Source organism: Mauremys reevesii, linkage group 11 (assembly GCF_016161935.1).
Source record: "Mauremys reevesii isolate NIE-2019 linkage group 11, ASM1616193v1, whole genome shotgun sequence".
NCBI lineage: Eukaryota > Metazoa > Chordata > Testudines > Geoemydidae > Mauremys > Mauremys reevesii.
The window spans coordinates 67,414,815-67,431,881 of NC_052633.1; the positions used below are offsets into that span (position 1 = coordinate 67,414,815).

The 17,067-nt window shown below is 42.6% G+C and overlaps 1 protein-coding gene across 3 annotated transcripts in view; it reads left to right on the plus strand.

The window, feature by feature from the left end:
* The window catches only part of HSPBAP1 (HSPB1 associated protein 1), a 67,397-nt gene extending 52,374 nt beyond the window's left edge, over positions 1-15,023 (plus strand). For 2 of the 3 annotated variants that reach the window (XM_039494264.1, XM_039494266.1), the window contains exons 5-8: positions 22-193; positions 9,990-10,073; positions 14,108-14,218; positions 14,407-15,022. In XM_039494264.1, the coding sequence (XP_039350198.1) occupies positions 22-193; positions 9,990-10,073; positions 14,108-14,218; positions 14,407-14,961 (922 nt within the window). In that variant the 3' untranslated portion in view covers positions 14,962-15,022. Of the gene's footprint in view, positions 1-21; positions 194-9,989; positions 10,074-14,107; positions 14,219-14,406 lie in introns of all 3 variants that reach the window. The other variant, XM_039494265.1, reaches the window with a different exon arrangement.
* Positions 15,024-17,067: the final 2,044 nt, after the last annotated feature.

Consider the following 17,067-nt stretch of genomic DNA (forward strand, 5'->3'; position numbering starts at 1 on the left):
TTATCTTCTCTCTCCTTTCAGGAAAAGATGGCACCTTTTCCCACCTAGCAACACCACTTTCCTTTATCCCACTAGGATCCCTTATGAGGAATCCAGCATATTCAGCAAAGTCAACGTTGTCAACCCTGATCTGAGACACTATCCTCAGTTCAGGAAAGCCCAGGCCCATGTGGTTACACTCAATCCAGGACAGGTACCACCCACACTTAGACTTGACGTTATTTTGGAACTTTCTGTAAATAGTTTATGCTGCTAAACATGAGCTAGGAAAAGACAACAGCTCAGCTTTCCCCTTCCCCAGTACACATGGGATTTAATACAATTATCTGGCGACAGTAACTTCCTTTGTTCACTATTATTGTTTCTCCGGACTTTTAAAAGAGAACTCCAAACATTTGGAGGACTAGCTCAAAAGGCTGCCTAGTTTTATAGAAGTCCTTGCAAGTACTTACATATCCTCTTCTTTAAAAGGTTGTTTTTGAAACTTTCTAGAGCAGTGCTCTAGCCTGGCTGCTCTGAAACCTGGATGTTGTGTGAAGTGTACTTGATTAATGAGTAGGCAGAGCTAACAAAGAAACGTGTTTATGTTATGATGGTGAGGAATAACCTTCACCATGGAAACATTTGCCCAACTTGTTGCTTTAACAGTGGAGTATTTATAATGACAATGCTTGCACTTATAGTGCACTTCATTGAAAGACTGTGTAGCATTTTACAAGGGTGTCTGAGTACTAGTAACCCTATTTTAGTGATGAGGGAACCGATGGACTGATAAATCAGTCTTTGAAAATCAAGCTATAAATGAGTTGCTCAACATCACAAATAGGGTTGCCAACTTTCTAGTCACACAAAACTGAACAGCTTAGCCCCACCCCTTCCCCAAGGCCACACCCCTGTCCCGCCCCTTCCCATAGGCCCTGTCTCCCGCTCACTACATTCCCCCTCCCTCAGTGGCTCACTCACTTTCACTAGGCTGGGGCAGGGAGTTGGGGTGCAGGAGGGGGTGAGGGCTCTAACTGGGGGTGCAGTCTCCGGGATGGGGCCAGAAATGAGGATTTCAGGGTGCGGGAGGGGGCTCTGGGCTGGGGAAGGGGTTGGGGTGCAGGGGGGATGAGGGCTCCATCTGGGGGTGCGGGCTCTGAGGTGGGGCCAGAGATGAGGGGTTTGGGGTGTAGGAGGGGGCTCCGGGTTGTGGGGGGCTCAGGGCTGGGGCACAGGTTTTCCTCAGGCTTCCTGCCTGCCCTGACTCTGCGCTGCACCCTGGAAGCGGCCAGCAGGTCTGGCTCCAAGGCAGAGGTGCAGCAGGTGGCTCTACGCACTGCTTTCACCCACAGGCTCCACCCCCACAGCTCCCATTGTCCACGGAGCCAGGGTTCGGGGCGGGGGCAGTGCGCAGAGCCCCATGGCCCCCCTGCCTAGGAGCCAGACCAGCTGGCCACTTCCAGGGCGCAGCGCAGAACTAGGAGAGGTAGGGACTAGCCTGTCTTAGCTCCGTAGCACCGCCAACCAGACTTTTATTGGCCCAGTCAGTGGTGCTGACCGGAGCCACCAGTGTCCCTTTTCGAGAATCCACCACGAACCTTGGTAAATTGTTCCAGTGGTTAATTACTCTCACCGTTAAAAACTGTGTATGCCTTATTTCCAGTCTGAATTTGTCTAGCTTCATCTTCCAGCCATTTACTGCATTAGTTACCCATTTGCTTACATTTAGCAATGCACATTCTTGTAAAGTGCTCCTGAAAATAGAAAGCTTAGGCCTTTTCAAAGTAATTTTATTGTGTGCAAAGCATATTAATAGTTTACACTATGTTAACTGTTAACAGTGCCAAAAACAAAATGAATGGTTTTGCCATTTGCCCTCCTTACAGCAATAGTAGGGGTGGGAAGGGGAAGTGGAGGAGGAAGGCTTGGTACTAAATTATTATTTTTTGCTTAATTTCAGTAAAACTGTGTTTATTTAGCATAGCATTATCTACAGTGCCAAGCACTGCTATTGCCATTTATAACCTCTGTCTGAATGATTCAGTTTGATAATGACTCTATAATATGATATTAATTAGGCTTAAACTAATTACAAATTAATCTTGAAGAATAAAGGTCTTGGGTCAGCTCAGTAGTACGCAGTGCCAGAGAGAGAGAGAGAGAGACACCACACCCACACCCACACCTACACAGAGAGAGAGAGAGAGAGTACTGAGGAAGTGCCTCCATCCATTCCACAGCAGACTCTTAGAGCAGTCTCATCCAATACTTCTCAGCCACAAGGATGGTGGTTACTGCCTTGGGACCTTTATTGTTTGAGTGAGAAGGAAGGAATAACCTAAAAGGATGCCATTATTAATGATGGAGAAGATCCCTAAATAATAAAGACTTTGATATCCACTCAGTCTCTCTCTTTCAGATGGGAATTAATACAATTACTTTAGGATTTGCAATCAGATTTATTTTGTGGTAATTTATAGTAATCTCCACTCCTTCTTAGAAAGTGTTTGGGATTAGATACTGTAACAGTACAGGCTTGAAAATTAAAAGACAAAGGTATTCTTGGGTATTCAGGAAAGCAACTGCATGTAGGCTGAGTGCAGCGATGAATATCAAATAAACTTAATGTTTCTAATGCCACCTTCTGGCCAATGTGTTTAATTTCATCAGTTTGCTATAAGCAATTTTCTATGCTCATTTGCAGAATTTAATGCAGTATCCCTCATTAGTACATTGGGAAATTATATATTGGTACAATGTGCTTTGATTATAACATTTTGTGCCCCTTATCACTGGAAGAATGGATTCTATTCCCAATTTAACTAGCTGTATAAAGACTGCATTAGTTTTTTAAAAAGACTTCAGTTTAAACATGACTTGTGGCTGTGGGCTAAATTTCTAATAAAGCCTCAATGCAACCTTCAATTTTGCATCCACAATATATTTTGGATGCACATGGTAACACTGAGACATCCCACTGTTTGGAGGGCCAACCAGGTAGTTGGAGGTCTCAAAGCTAGTGTTTGCATCTGCAAGTGACTGAATTCACAAAACTGCAAGCTCAGACAACTGCATGCAAATTTGCAAAATTTCAGGGGCAAATTGAGAGGCTGTTTTTAAAAATGTGGCCTTAGCCATTCCTTGATTGTACCACAGGGGAGAATCACAAGTGCGTGAGTGACTGCTGATGCATTCATTCACCAAACCTATGTGTTTTCACCCAAAATGCTGCTGTTCTGGTTTCTTTGTTCAGAGATGATTTAATGTGTCCAAAAAAATAAAAATCTTTTAAAAAAAAGAAAAGCCAGAGCCACATCCTATTCTCCCTTCATCCTCTCCCTTTTCCCTGGACTCCTTCCAGACTAATAAGTTTAATTTAATGCCTGTAAAATGCTCTAAGATGGTATATAATTGCTAAGTATTATTGATCATTGTTTCCCTTCACCCCACCTCCCGTTACTGCCTCCTCCTAACTTCTCAGGCTGTGGTGCTCCTGTCATTACATCCCCCATGTCATGTGATCAATAGTAAAGAATCACAAAAAGAGGCACTGTCTTCCAACACTGAAGAAGGAGCTTTTATCAAAATAAGGAAAACAGAATAAGGACTCACTAGCACTCTGTCTTTCTCTCTCTCCCTCTGCTTTATTGTGGGGCTTCTGCCTAGAATAGTTCCCAACTCCCCTACTGCCTGGCTTCCTGCTAAAATTGTAAACAACCAGTATACATGTCCTCACACCAGCCTCTCTTTCCACAATCAGTAATTGTGCTAAGTTCTTTGCAGGTCTTTGTTCTGTTTGTACAACACCTAGCATAATGTGGTCCTGGTCCATCACTCGGGGTCCTGGGTCCTACTGCAATACAAATAACAAAATATCCCAGACAACACTGTGACTTCAGGTGGGGCCAGGTCGTGAACTCTTTACTCTGTTCTGACCCAGCCCTTATGCAGGCAAAACTCCCCCTGATTTCAATGAGGGTTTTACCTGAGTAACCAGCTTTTTAAACCGACAGCACTTCAGGAATTGGTCCCAAGTAATAAGAAGCAAGAGCAGATAAATTCTTGATAAACAAAATTCCTGTCTCTACATAAAATACCCTTGAAAATAAAGAGCAAGTCAGGAACACAGGAAACATAATATATTCAAGCTCTTGTTAAAAGTCAGTAAAATGTTCAAGCTCAGAGGGTATATTAAAATATTTAAAGGGATTTTGCTGTAACAGAGTTTGAATGATTTTAACTAAAGAAGAATCCAAAAGTGTCGGAGGTGAAGGCGTTTGATTAACATGGATAAAACAACTCTTTTGGGGGAGCGGTGTATGTGGCTGCAGATCAGCCTCTCAGAGTGCTATGGAGTGGGCTCATGCTAACACAGTGGAGCATCTGCTTGGTTCAGTTAAACCTCAGAACAAGCCTATCTGGTACAGAAAAGTTGGACGAGGTGGAGCAACTGGTAGTGGATTTATGCCATTATCGATGATGAGCTGCCAGAATAGGTTGCCTCAAAAAAAATTTCACCTCAATCAGCAAAATATGTGAAAAATCCCTGGCTGAATCACCCATCACCTTCCCCATGACAAAAAATCCATCAGCTCCACTCCTCCCTGTACCCATCAATAAGGAAATCTACTAACTACATACTCTTCCCTCCCATTCCATCAATCCTTCCATCCCCTGGTCCTAGTACCTCTTGATCCACCATGCTGTCCCCTCCCCGGTATTTCACTGGGGCTGCTCAAGGTGACTCCCCTACCTCGTAGCTGCTGCCTACTGCTGCAGCTGTGATAGCAGCCCAGTTCTCCTGCAGTGTGTGAGAAGTGGAGACAAGCCAAGCTGTTGTGAATGGGAGGACGGGAGAACCTTGTGGTGCACCGCCCTACCAAAGTACATTTACATGGCAATAAAAAACCAGGACAAGTAGTCTCAGAGCCTAGGTCAAATTGTCTTGGCCTTGTGGGGCTAAAAATCACATTGTAGATATGAGACCCACACCCCCTCAAAGTTTTCAGAGCCCGGGCTCCAGTCCAAGCGTCTACACTGCCATTTTTAGCTCTGCAGCCTAAGATCTGCAATCCCAAGTCAGCTGTCCTGGGCCAGCCGTGGTTGTGCCATGGGTCTTTTTATTACAGTGCAGACGTACTCTTTAAGAGGCTCTGTTGAAGGATGCAAGAACGGGATAGCTCTGTCAGCATCTGCCACAGTTGCAGCAATAGTGGGTGCACTCAGAGAGGGAAGACCATTGTAATAAGCTGAGCTGGCCTTGGAATTTTTAAATTCCGTTGCAGACATTTTTTTGCCACCTTCACCACCCAAGTTCTTCTGTGCATCACTTTCTGATTACCAAATATCTCTTTGTGACAAGCAGTGATTACTTGCATATACATACTTCACTCCTCGGGAAGCTCAGCGTTTTCTTTAAAAAGAGACTATCAGCACCTTACATTTGCATTGGAAGTTTCAGTAGAAGTTCCAACCCATTATGTGGCTCTGGATATACAAATCCTCTGCATCATTCCATTTACTCTGTAGAAGTTATCTCTGTATCTGTGCTCTAATGTTTTGCCCTTTCATTTTCTCTTTTTCAGGAGATTTGTACAAATGCCTTAGTTTGCCTTTATCTGCGATGAGCCATATCTGCCATCCACTAGCCAAAATATTACAATTATCCGAGTTGCTTCTATCTGATTGTTTATTTAGTTTTGTATCTTTCTTTTCCAGCCCCTGCAACAAAAGTGGCATGAGTGAAAAGCATGCCCACAGCGAATTCTTTCTCAGCTTGAAATTATTCTGTCTGTGCTTTGCTTTTTGACTTAACCCTTCACCAACATCCGTAGATCTGTACGCTAAACATTTACCCCTATTCCTTCAGTTTCACTGTGGTTTACCAGCATGTTTCCCATTGATTTTCAGATGTTAAATATGTATGCTCCACTTTGAAGGAGCACAAAGATATGCGACTCTGTTTTGTTTCATTTGGAGATCTGATGAAGTTATCGCTTTCCTTTCTGTAAAACTAGGCATATGAAAATCCCTCTCTCTCCATTTCTCTCTCCGATCTGAAATATTCCCCATGTTCAGCCGGTTTTGTTCCCTTAGGGGCTGTCCGTAATTTATGTAACGCATTAGGGCAGATGGTGCCCAACCTTATTACACAGGAGCAGGGGCGGCTCTACAAATTTGGCCGCCCCAAGCAATCATGCCCGGGAGGCGCCCCCGAGCCGCGGGAGCAGCGGACCTGCCGCGGGCATGACTGCGGAGGATCCGCTGGTCGCGCGGCTCAGCTGGACCTCCCGCAGCTGCGGACGGTTCGCTGGTCCGGCGGCTCCGGTTGAGCTGCCGCAGTCATGCCTGCGGGAGGTCCAGCCGAGCCGCGGGACCAGCGAACCGTCCGCAGTCATGCCTGTGGCAGGTCCAGTCGTCCCGGGGCTCCGGTGGACCTCCCGCAGGCATGACTGCGGCAGGTCCACCGGCCCAGCCTGCCGCCCCCCTGGGAAAGGGCTGCCCCAGGCAGGTGCTTGCCCCGCTGGGCTCTAGAGCCGCCCCTGCACAGGAGGGCAATCTAAACCTAAGCACAACCTTGCGTGGGCCAAACAGATTCAGCGTATTTTAATAAGATTTAAAGTCACCTGTATTGATTTCTATTTTAAATCCTTCTTGTTTCGTCTGTGTTTAGATAGAAACAACCTATGTACAGTACTGTCTATTTACATCATTTTAGTTTACACAAGTGTGTAAACTTGATGACAAAACTCTAATGAATCAGCTGTTAGTATATTGTGCTGAAGCAGGCCACGGGCCTTATGAAATGCTCTGGTGGGCCGTGTATGGCCTGTGGGCTGTAGGTTGGGCACCCCTGCACTAAGGGGTGGATGGGTCCTTAATTTTGTGTGTTTTGTTTCAGTGTTAAAGTGTTACAAGGGATGGCTGGGTCTTGAAAATCACCAAAAAATGTGTTACATAATTTATGGACAGCCCCATACAGGTTATTTTTTGCACACAGCTGTCTGTGATCACTTTTTTGCTGTGTCTTGCAACTTCCCTAAAGATTTGCCTATTCACCTTTAATAATTTCACATTTCTCGCTAGCATAAATTCTGATTTTAATGATCATATGCTTACTAAACCCAGCTGTTCTCGCTGTTTCTTATTTATGTTTCCTAGTTTTCCTCTTGCAGTCAAAGCTTTGTAGCTGCCCCATAAATTCTATAAGGAAACAGTGCTGGCTCCAGATATATACATCCTTTACAATTATTACATTTGATGTCATGGCACATGAAATCCCCTCTTCTGCTCCTGCAACCAGAGACCAGCCACACCGAAAGGCCAGGCTGCCTTCACAACCTTCCGTTCCTTACATCCAATTCATTTCTCCAAACAGCACCTTGTATTTAAGCATTTCTGCACTTACCAATGTATGTTATCTTGCTTTTGCTTCATTGCCATCACCCTTTCCCTGGTACTCAGGAGACCTGGGTTCTAGTCCTAGCTCTGCCACTGATTTGTTACATGGTGTTGAACAAGTCACTTCTCCCTGTGCTTCTTTTTCCTCATCTGTAAAATGGGAATAATCTGTAAGTATGGCCAACGTTCTTTGGCTGTATACAGGTAGCCATATTAAAACACACCATTATTTGCTTGCTGTCAGCCTACCAAGCGATCCAGACAACTCTGTATTTGTGGCCTCTCCCCTTTATTATTTACCACTCCCTCAATTTTTGTGTCATCTTCAACTTTATCATTGGTGATGGGGAAAAAAACATAAAATTATTAATAAAAACATTAAATAGCATAGGCCAAGAACTGATTCCTGTGGGACCCTACTAGAAACACACCCTCTCAATGACAATTCTCCATTTACAATTACATTTAAGACCTCTCAGTTAGCCAGCTTTAAATCCATTTCATGTGTGCCATGTTAATTTTATATTGGTCTAGTTATTTTACTCTAATCCCAAGTGTGACCCCCAAGTCAAATGTCATACAGAAGTCTAAGACTATTATATCCTTTCCTCTTCCCTCTATTCCCCCTTCCTGTCACCAGCTAATATAGCAGAACTTTTAAAGTGAAATCCTGGTCAATAGGAGTTTTACTGTTGACATCATGGGGCCAGGATTTCACCCTGGACCTTAGGGCCTGTTTCTCATTTATTCTGATGCTCATTCACACCGCTCTGGAAGTATAAAGGAAGCATAAATTACACTCCTGAGTGATGGTGTGAAGTGGCCTTAGTGTAAATGAGTATTGGGTGCTTAGAGTTTTGCTATTGACTTTGGTAGATCAAGTTCATACTCTAAAACTGGGTACTATATTCATAGATTCTGAGACCAGAGAGGACCTTATCATCTAGTGTTACCTCCTGTATAACATAGGCCATAGAACTTCCCTGAGTTAACACCATTGTGATCCATCTCTAGCAACTGGAGGGATCTGTAATGTCTTTGGACTTCTGCACCACATCTACATTTTAACATTTGGCTTGTTTAATGGCAAGTATGCATTGTGCTCACAGCTGCGTGATTCGATCTGTTCTTGCTCAGATCATCCGCTTACTCTGGTCTGTAAGCTGCATGAGGTTAAGATTACTTTCTGAATATTCTTGACCCTCAAACATCTATAGCCTTTCGCTTGTTTTAAGTGGAAATTTGTGAGCTGTATTTCAGCTCATCATCCAAAATTAACCCAGGCTCACAAGCCCTGATGCTACATTTATGCAGGTGCTTAATTGACTTAAATGAGACCACTCATGTACATAAAGCTAAATGAGTATGTAAGTGTTTGTAGAATGGGGGCCTCATTGGTCTTTTTCCACATAGTTTTCTAGTCAACCCAGTACTGTATTATCTGAAAAGGTGGTTATCTTGATGATAGGACATTCTTACAGGAAATTTGTGTCTAGCAAGAAAAAAACTGGCTATAATTCAGATAAAAATCATTACTGCTCTTCCCCTTCCTGAAGTGTATATTTTTACTGTCTCTATAGTCCAACCATTTTCTTACCCGTTCAGAAACAGTCTTTTATGCTGTTCTTGATAACCCTATGTTAATCTAGTGTTCTGCAATCTATAAAGCTAGTACTATATCATCAAAACAACGTTAATGTCTTTGCACCATAAAAGCCAAGGTTTAAAATCAATTTTATGTCAAAAATATCACACTAATATAGTAATATAGCTCTGATCTAAACTAGATAGTCATGATTTTTTAGGGCATCTTATTTTTTAAATAGTCTACTAAATTTGACAAGTGTAATAAAAGGATAGTTATTCACCAGAATTAGAGCTGCACATTATTAATCACCTAGAAGAACTTTAGAATACTGACTTCCTGGGGAAACCAGCTTGGCCGTCTTTATAAAGAAACTGGAAAGCCTGCTAAACTGAAGAGTCTACCAAAGAGTCCTTGCTCAGCAGGGTATGGTTAGGACTTTCTCTAAAGTCCTGCTAAGCCAGCTAGCAGCTTTTTATGCATCTGGACCTCACTTAACTGAAAGAGTTATGGGGTTACAACCCTGTTTCAGATAAGAGGATTTTGGATAAGTGGTAGTACAGGACTGTGTCCGCTGTCATACACAGTAAATACTGACATTGTGAGACAATGGAATACTCTGAGCTTGAGGGAGAAATTAAAGTCAGACCCCCTCATTGTAGACCTGGATAACCTCTTCTGTGACCTTGGGCAAATCATTTAACCTCTCTGTGCCCATCTACATAAAAAACATGCTGTTTCCTCCAGATGAAATGAATTCGTGTTTGAACTCTTTGGATGAAAGATATATACAAATAGCATTTGCTTGCTTTTAATGATTCTGGGTACAGTATGGTGCTTTGCTAATGAGACTTTACCATTATTTTTGCCTGACTGTTTCAGACTGGGAATACTCTTCCAACTTCCTTTTAAATAAGGGAAATATTACAGTTACACTAGAGGTTTAATAGACCATTTGCTACAGTATTTGAAAAAGGAAGATTCCTGCTGCTATTCTGATGACTGTGTCCCTTCATTTCAGGTCCTGTTTGTACCCAGACACTGGTGGCACTATGTAGAAAGCGTTGACCCCATCACAGTCAGTATAAACTCTTGGATTGAACTGGTACGTTCCTTTTAAGTCATTTAAGCTACAAAGCATATGCCATATAGTGTAGGCTCACTGGTTAAAAATAAATTATTCGGCCCCACATCTAATGACACAATGAGCCACATTACAGTTATATTAATAATCTAACGTTTTCATAGCACTTTTCATCCAGAGGGATCCCAACACACTTTACAGACTTGTGTTTATAGAAGGATCATTTATCACCCATCACTAGAATGCAGCCATGCTGGGCCAATACATTGCACAACTCTTTGTGTTTGCCTGGATGTTTTTAGTAAGGAAAATCAGGAAGCAGAAGAACTTCTCTAACTAATACTACAGAGGGGAATTTGACCAGGTCACAGAGTTATCACATGTCTGCTCTTGAGTAAAGAGCTTTAATCATGCATCCACTGGCCCAGCTCTTCCTCTAAATCCTTGCAGTGGACTACAAGGAGTCTTGTAGAGGCTCCCTTAATCTTGCCCCATGCCTAGCAGCTGCATTCATGGCTTGGGAAGGGAGTAGGCAACATGATCAGTCAGACTTTACACAAATAAGGATTTGAAGGCTCATAATTTAAGGCCCTGATTGAGCAAAGCACTTCACCTCAAGCATGTCCTTAGATTCACGCTATTCAGCAAAGCAATTAAACACATGCTTAATTTTAAACTGTGACTTCAATGGGACAAAAAAAAAAAAGCACATGCTTATGTCCCATTGAAGTCACAGTTAACATTGCTTTGCTGAACAGGGATGGACTTAAGCATGAGCTTGACTCCTTCCCTGTTCAGCAAAGCATATGCTTAAGTGCTTTGCCAGATCAGGGCCTAAATGGCAAACAAAATGGCAAAGAATACGACTGCCTGGAATGTTTAATTCACATCTTCCTGAGAGTGGAGATTGTGCTTGTATTGGATTTTCTGGCTTTGTTAATTTCCCTTTTCTCTGGGCGTTGTTTTTACTGTGTTTTTGTTAATGAATAGATATGTGATCGTTCCAGTGATAGAGTCTCAATACTCCACAATGTTTTAAACCCAAATCGTGTGATCATGAATACTATCGCAGTATGAAATACTATTAAAGTGGCTAAAGAAACAGGCTTTACTAGGACAGAAATCTGTGAATGATAGCTGAAATGATAGGAACAAAGAGTTATACAGGGATGGCCCCTTTTCTGAGCCATCTTCTGGCATCTTTCTGCTGCCCTGGAAGAACAGAGGGGTTCAAACCTGGGTGGATCCTCCTGAGAAAGAATTCTCATTGTAAGGGATATTCAGCTATAAGAACAACGTGTAGCAGTCCTGTGCCAGTCTCCTACACAGTGCCACGTACAGGGGGCATCTAGGAACGCTGCAGTCCCTCTGTTCTGGGTCAGCAAGGCAGCCTACAGGCAGCCATGCAAGGCTGTCATAAATTTGTACAGGCCCTGAGGCAGTTCTGATTTGTGCCAGCGACTGGGGGTGCCTCTGTCAGTGTCTAGAATTCAGAGTCTGCAAAAGTGACTTAAATCCCCCTCCTCATCCCTAAACTGGGCTCTGCCTCTTGAACTGCACCACTCAGGAGCTGAAGGTCAGAGTCGGGCCCACTGTACTAGACAGATAAATACAGAGTGAGAGAGCTATTTGTTGGACATATTTTTGTTTCCTTTCTCTTACTATTTTCTCATTTTGTTATCCACTGGTACAATAAAATAGAGCCAAATTCTGCCACCCTTACTAAGGCAAAGCTCTGACTGAACACAATGGGAGTCCAATTTGAATAGAGTCTGTTGGACTTTCCTAATAAGATACAAAAATTAAAAGGCCCCACAAACAAAATAAATGACTTTGGCTAATAAGTAAATTGCACAGTAGTTGAACCTTAGAAAGGAGTGCATGTAATCACTGTGGCACAGGTGACAGTTGATTACAGCCTATTATCCCTGCAGATGACAGCAACATTGTTTTTAGATGTGGGCAATCCATCTATTAAAATAATTCATGACTCGGGCACTAAAATATAATATTGAGAACGTTTCCATTACCTATTCAAGCAGTTCTCTCACTTGGAGCTGGAACCAGCCGCTTTCACTTTGACAGATGCGTGTCATGCCAGCATCATCCTAGTGATACCATTAATTATTTTGCCAAGACTTTTTAGAATAAGAGTAGAAGTTTAATTTGTTTTCAGTGTAATGTGACAGAGTCAAACCCTGCTTTCTAATGAACTAAGTCATATGATTAATGCAGCCCCAGGATTTAGCACAGTAGGATGACTCCCAAGATCACAATACCTGGAAAAATATTAACCGTTTACATGTGTAGTTTTGCAAAGGGATTGCTCAGTGCAACAAAAATAAGTCTACTCACAGGACTGCAGGCTGGGAACGTGCTACTTTATTTTACTACAACACAACAGAGCCCACAAGAGAAGGGGGAGTCAGTTCCCTCTAACTAGACAAGAAGAGAGGAATAGAGCATGGCTGCTACTCTGAGTAACCCAGTTAACCCTTGATGACAGCTTTACTATATGTAGAAATCAGGATGTTGTCATTTTGGCAGGGAGGAGGTTTTTATGAAAGAACATTAATAAATGTGAACAGATACCCCCATATGACAGCCCCACACACACCACCAATGGCAGAATTTTGTCCTAAAACTAGTGTGCAGAAATGAAGATAGATTATTTTTCTGCATGAATTCCAGGTTCTACTGTGAAACTCCAAGATGTATTACAGCCTTTAACACCCTTCCCAGCAAGCTATAAGGCTTGACACATTCTAATGTTTCAAACCCTCAACCCAAAATTTGACAATCCTTGACTGGCTGGCTGGCTCATACTTATGGTACATCTTCCTTTTTCTCCTGCTTTCCCCCGAAGAGCCCAAGTGACTCTTAAATTATCTGTCCATTTATAGTCTACTCATCACTGTGATATCTGAGTGCTAATCAACACTGCACACCCCGATCAACCTCCTTCCCTTCTAACTACCTTTCCACCGCCTCTAAGCTATTTAGTTAAATAGAAAGTGGAAGACGACAGACTGTCGTTCAAAATTATGTTTCTCTGTTCTAAAAATCCCAAATTAGCCCGTGTCTACCTGGCCAAGGGGTGAAGGGAGAATTCAAGGTCTGTACCAGGCAAGAATCAATTACAAGAGCCCCATAAAACTCTTAATCTTTTTATAATTTTTCATTTTATTTTTTGTGAATGTCATGTTATTTTGTGTTATCCTGCCTGCCAGGAGAGTGGGAGGCCCTGCGGTATTGCAGAGCGAGCCTGCCCTGCACTCACCCCACAGCGGCAGCTCCTGTCTCACAGGGCTGGGCCCGGTTCTCCTTTCTGGTCATTGCAATCTGGCGTGCAGGGTCACAGCGCCACTCAGATTTGACCCAGGTGTCCCTCCATCATGACCAGGGAGTGGCTGGACCAAACTGGAGTAGGCCCTCAGGCCTGGCCCCAGGAGCTGCCGCTGCGGGGTGAGTTTTGTTTTATGTCATTTTATACATTCTCTTCACATTTGCGAAGCTGTATCAATTACTGATTTTTTTAGTTTAGCAGAAGCCCATGAGCATTCTTCTGGGAAGGAAACATTTGTTTTTCCTTCTGTTGCTATTTAAAACTGCAACAACATATTAGTGGGCTTCTGTTACTGTCAGACGACAACAAGCTTCCTGAATGTTCATAGGACTTAGTCATGTGCCTTAGTAGCCCCAAGGTATTTGCCATCTCACAGTAATATCCTTTGTGGTTCAAGTGTTTAAAATATTTATATGTATAATTTTGTAAAATGCTATTGTGGTCCATCTAGATTAAAGGGGCTATATAAATGTATATCATTAGAAATTCAGCAGCATTCATATGCTGTATAATTTATGAGGTATCAGATTTAATTATCCAAATAATCCCTTTTGCAACCTCTTCTTCATGTGAGTAATCCCATGGTTTCTTGTGTTAAGGATTTTCAAGTTAAGGCTCTTGGTTTGGTCCTTTGCAAGGTCCTCCAAGGCTTTGTAAAAGGTGCAAAGTGCCACATTTTCTCCGTTTACCTTTTATGTTCTTGGGATAGGATGCAGACCACAAAGCCCGGGTGGAAGAGGCGATAACTCGAACGCTAGTGTGTGCCATAAAATCTGCAGAAAACCCCAGTCATGTGGATGCCTGGCTGAATCCTACAGAAGTAAGCTCCCTCTTGTTTCCATTAGCAGCAATAGCCTGGAGTTACTGACATTTCTTTTAAAGTTACTATGAGTCTTTTCTTCCTGTGTAGTAAATTGTTAAGTGCCTTTCATACAGCTAAGAAGAGGCATAGCATTGAATAGACACGTACAGCTTGTTCACTATGTTTATTTTTGTTTGCTTGTTTAGGTGGAGGCAACATCCCATGAAATCAATCTTCAGTACTTAAATGGAGCAATATCTGCATATTTAGAATATCAAACGGTAACTGTATCAGAGGACAGAGATCCCAGCACCCATGATACAGAGAAGGAGGCGTCTTCACGTAAAAGAAGGAAAATACAAGTCAACACCAAACCAGAGGACTATAAATCAGGAACCCATGAAGCTGGCTTTACAGTGGTTAAAGCAAAAAAGTTGGAGAAAATACCTTTCGGGGTGCATCTTATTCCAGTATTACCACAGTCTCAAGAAGCAAGCTCAGGGGGGGCAGGAGCAGTGGAAAGTGACTCTAGAGACCTTCTCAGCGAAAATGAAGGAGGACATTTTGGAAAATCACGCTGCACTGGGAAGCAATCGGTAATGAGTAATGACTGCGAAACACTGGCAGATCAAACCGATTCAGACAGCACTGCAAACTCTTCACAAATGGCCATTTCTACAAATGACTTGCTAGATTGTTTGGTTAATCCACAAGTCATCAGTTTAGTGGCCGGTCTCTTGTTGGAGAGAGAGAGAGTTTGATAGAGTATTTTATCATTTCTAAAATAAAGAGAAACTGGCAGGCTTGTTCTGGGTTTTTTAACTCACTAGTAATTGAATATTTTACTATTTTTTTTAATTTGCATATTTTTAGATATAGACAAGTATGCTTGGGAATGCATTTCAAATGGTTAAATGGCAGAATAAAAATGAATAGCTGAAACAAGAATAAATAACATTAGGCAGAGACAACTAAGAGAGATAAAACAAAGCCCCTTTGGGATCCATCTGATTAGAAATATAAAATACCCAGCGGCTACACAATTGTCCCCTCATCAGGTTACAACACGGTTCCAATTTATAGAGAGTATCTTAAGTGTCCTATAACCTAATAATTAGTTTAAACCTATAACAGGTATGTGGAGCCTCAATTTATATGGGGTCCAAACAAACTCATGCACAGGCTAATGAGAGAATGAGTCAGACAGTAGGCACTGGTGTACTTCTATGCCGCCTATTCTCTGTGTGGGTCTATAATAGTCTAATTTCTTGGGGGTTGCAATACTTAGGTCAAATTTCAGTTGTTGGGTTTAGTGTGTGGGTACTGGGTCGCGTTGATGGACTGTGATATACAGGAGGTCAGACTAGATGATCTGATGGTCCCTTATGGCCTTAAATGCTATGACTCTATGAGTGGAGCCTAGAAACTGATACACATCTGGACAACAGATTCTCAGTACGTGGCAAAAAAAATACGCCCGAGGTGAACACCAGCTCTTGGTCCCAGAGTATCCTGTCACTGAAATAGGCGTAATCCTGCGAAAGGCAATAACTATGGGGAGTTAAGATCCTGTAGCACCCAGTACTTTATGGCCATGGTCAAAACTGGAAAACAACAGAGTAGGATGTAATTAGTCCACTTCAGCATTTCATGGAATGTAGGGCTTGATTCAGCAGCACAGACACAGCAATAACTGTACCCAAAGGGAAGTTTCATCCCAGGGGAAAAACAGCTGTCGTCTACCAGATAGTAGGGCAGCTTCAATCTCCGAGCCAAAGCTGCCTGGGAGATGTATTGAATCATGCACTACTTCGGTACACTAATCCTATTCTCTCTCCAGACAGTGCTGGCTGGCTCCAACCCCACGCTGGGAGAATGTGTGGGGCTTATTTCTCTTCACCCTTCTCCAGTCTGACATTCCACCACGTGGGTTCAAGTTGTGAATCAGGCCCATTCATTGTAACTTCTCCACATAATGATGCATGGCATAATTGATGATGAGATGAGTGAAAGGCCAACGACCATTGGAAGACCAGCACAATGCAAGGGATTGGGGGATGTATATAGGAGAGCCATTAAGCAATCTGGATCATAAAGAGGATGATCTGGTATAGGTTGTGATATTTGCTCAGCAGGAGATAACAGTTAAGACAATAATAAGTACTTGGAGATACCTAATCCCAACTCAAATTCTACACCCAGCACCATATCCCTTCTCAACAATAAAAAGTTCTGTGGTGGGGTGGGAAAAGAACCTACAGGGAGCAGGAGGTGGTCCTCAGGGAGGTTGGGCTAGAGCACAGAGAAATATAGTGAAGAAGATAGTTTTACAGTGAGGATTTAAAAAGAGTCAGGAAAGGAATAGTACATGAAATGGAAAATGCATGAAAACCAGCTACTCCATATGAAATATGAAAAAATGTTAGTGCTGCAAGTTCTATAGTCCTCCCTCGGCTCAGACCCTCTGAGCGGCTGTTCGGATCATAGCACATTTGAATCCCTCTTCATACAGTGGGCTATTTTAGACTCATTGATTTGTGTTTTCAGCAGGTTTCCAGGGAAGTTGGGAGGAAATCCATCTTTTTTTATCCTGGAAAAAGCATATTTTATATTCTCCGGTTCACAGCAAGGGCCTGTTCACAAGTTTAGAAGCTGTGCAGAATCTTTTTGAAGCTACAGTGTTGCTCTCTGAAGCATGGTCTTGGGGGATTAACACATGGTGAACTCAGTGTTGTTTTCACCATAGGATATGTCTAGCTGGAGGATCTTTGCAAGAACATTACAATAAAACACGGTTGGGAAAGTCACTTAAAATTCCCCTGAAATGCTTAATGTCTTTGCTTGACCTGCGGCAGCACTTCAGAATG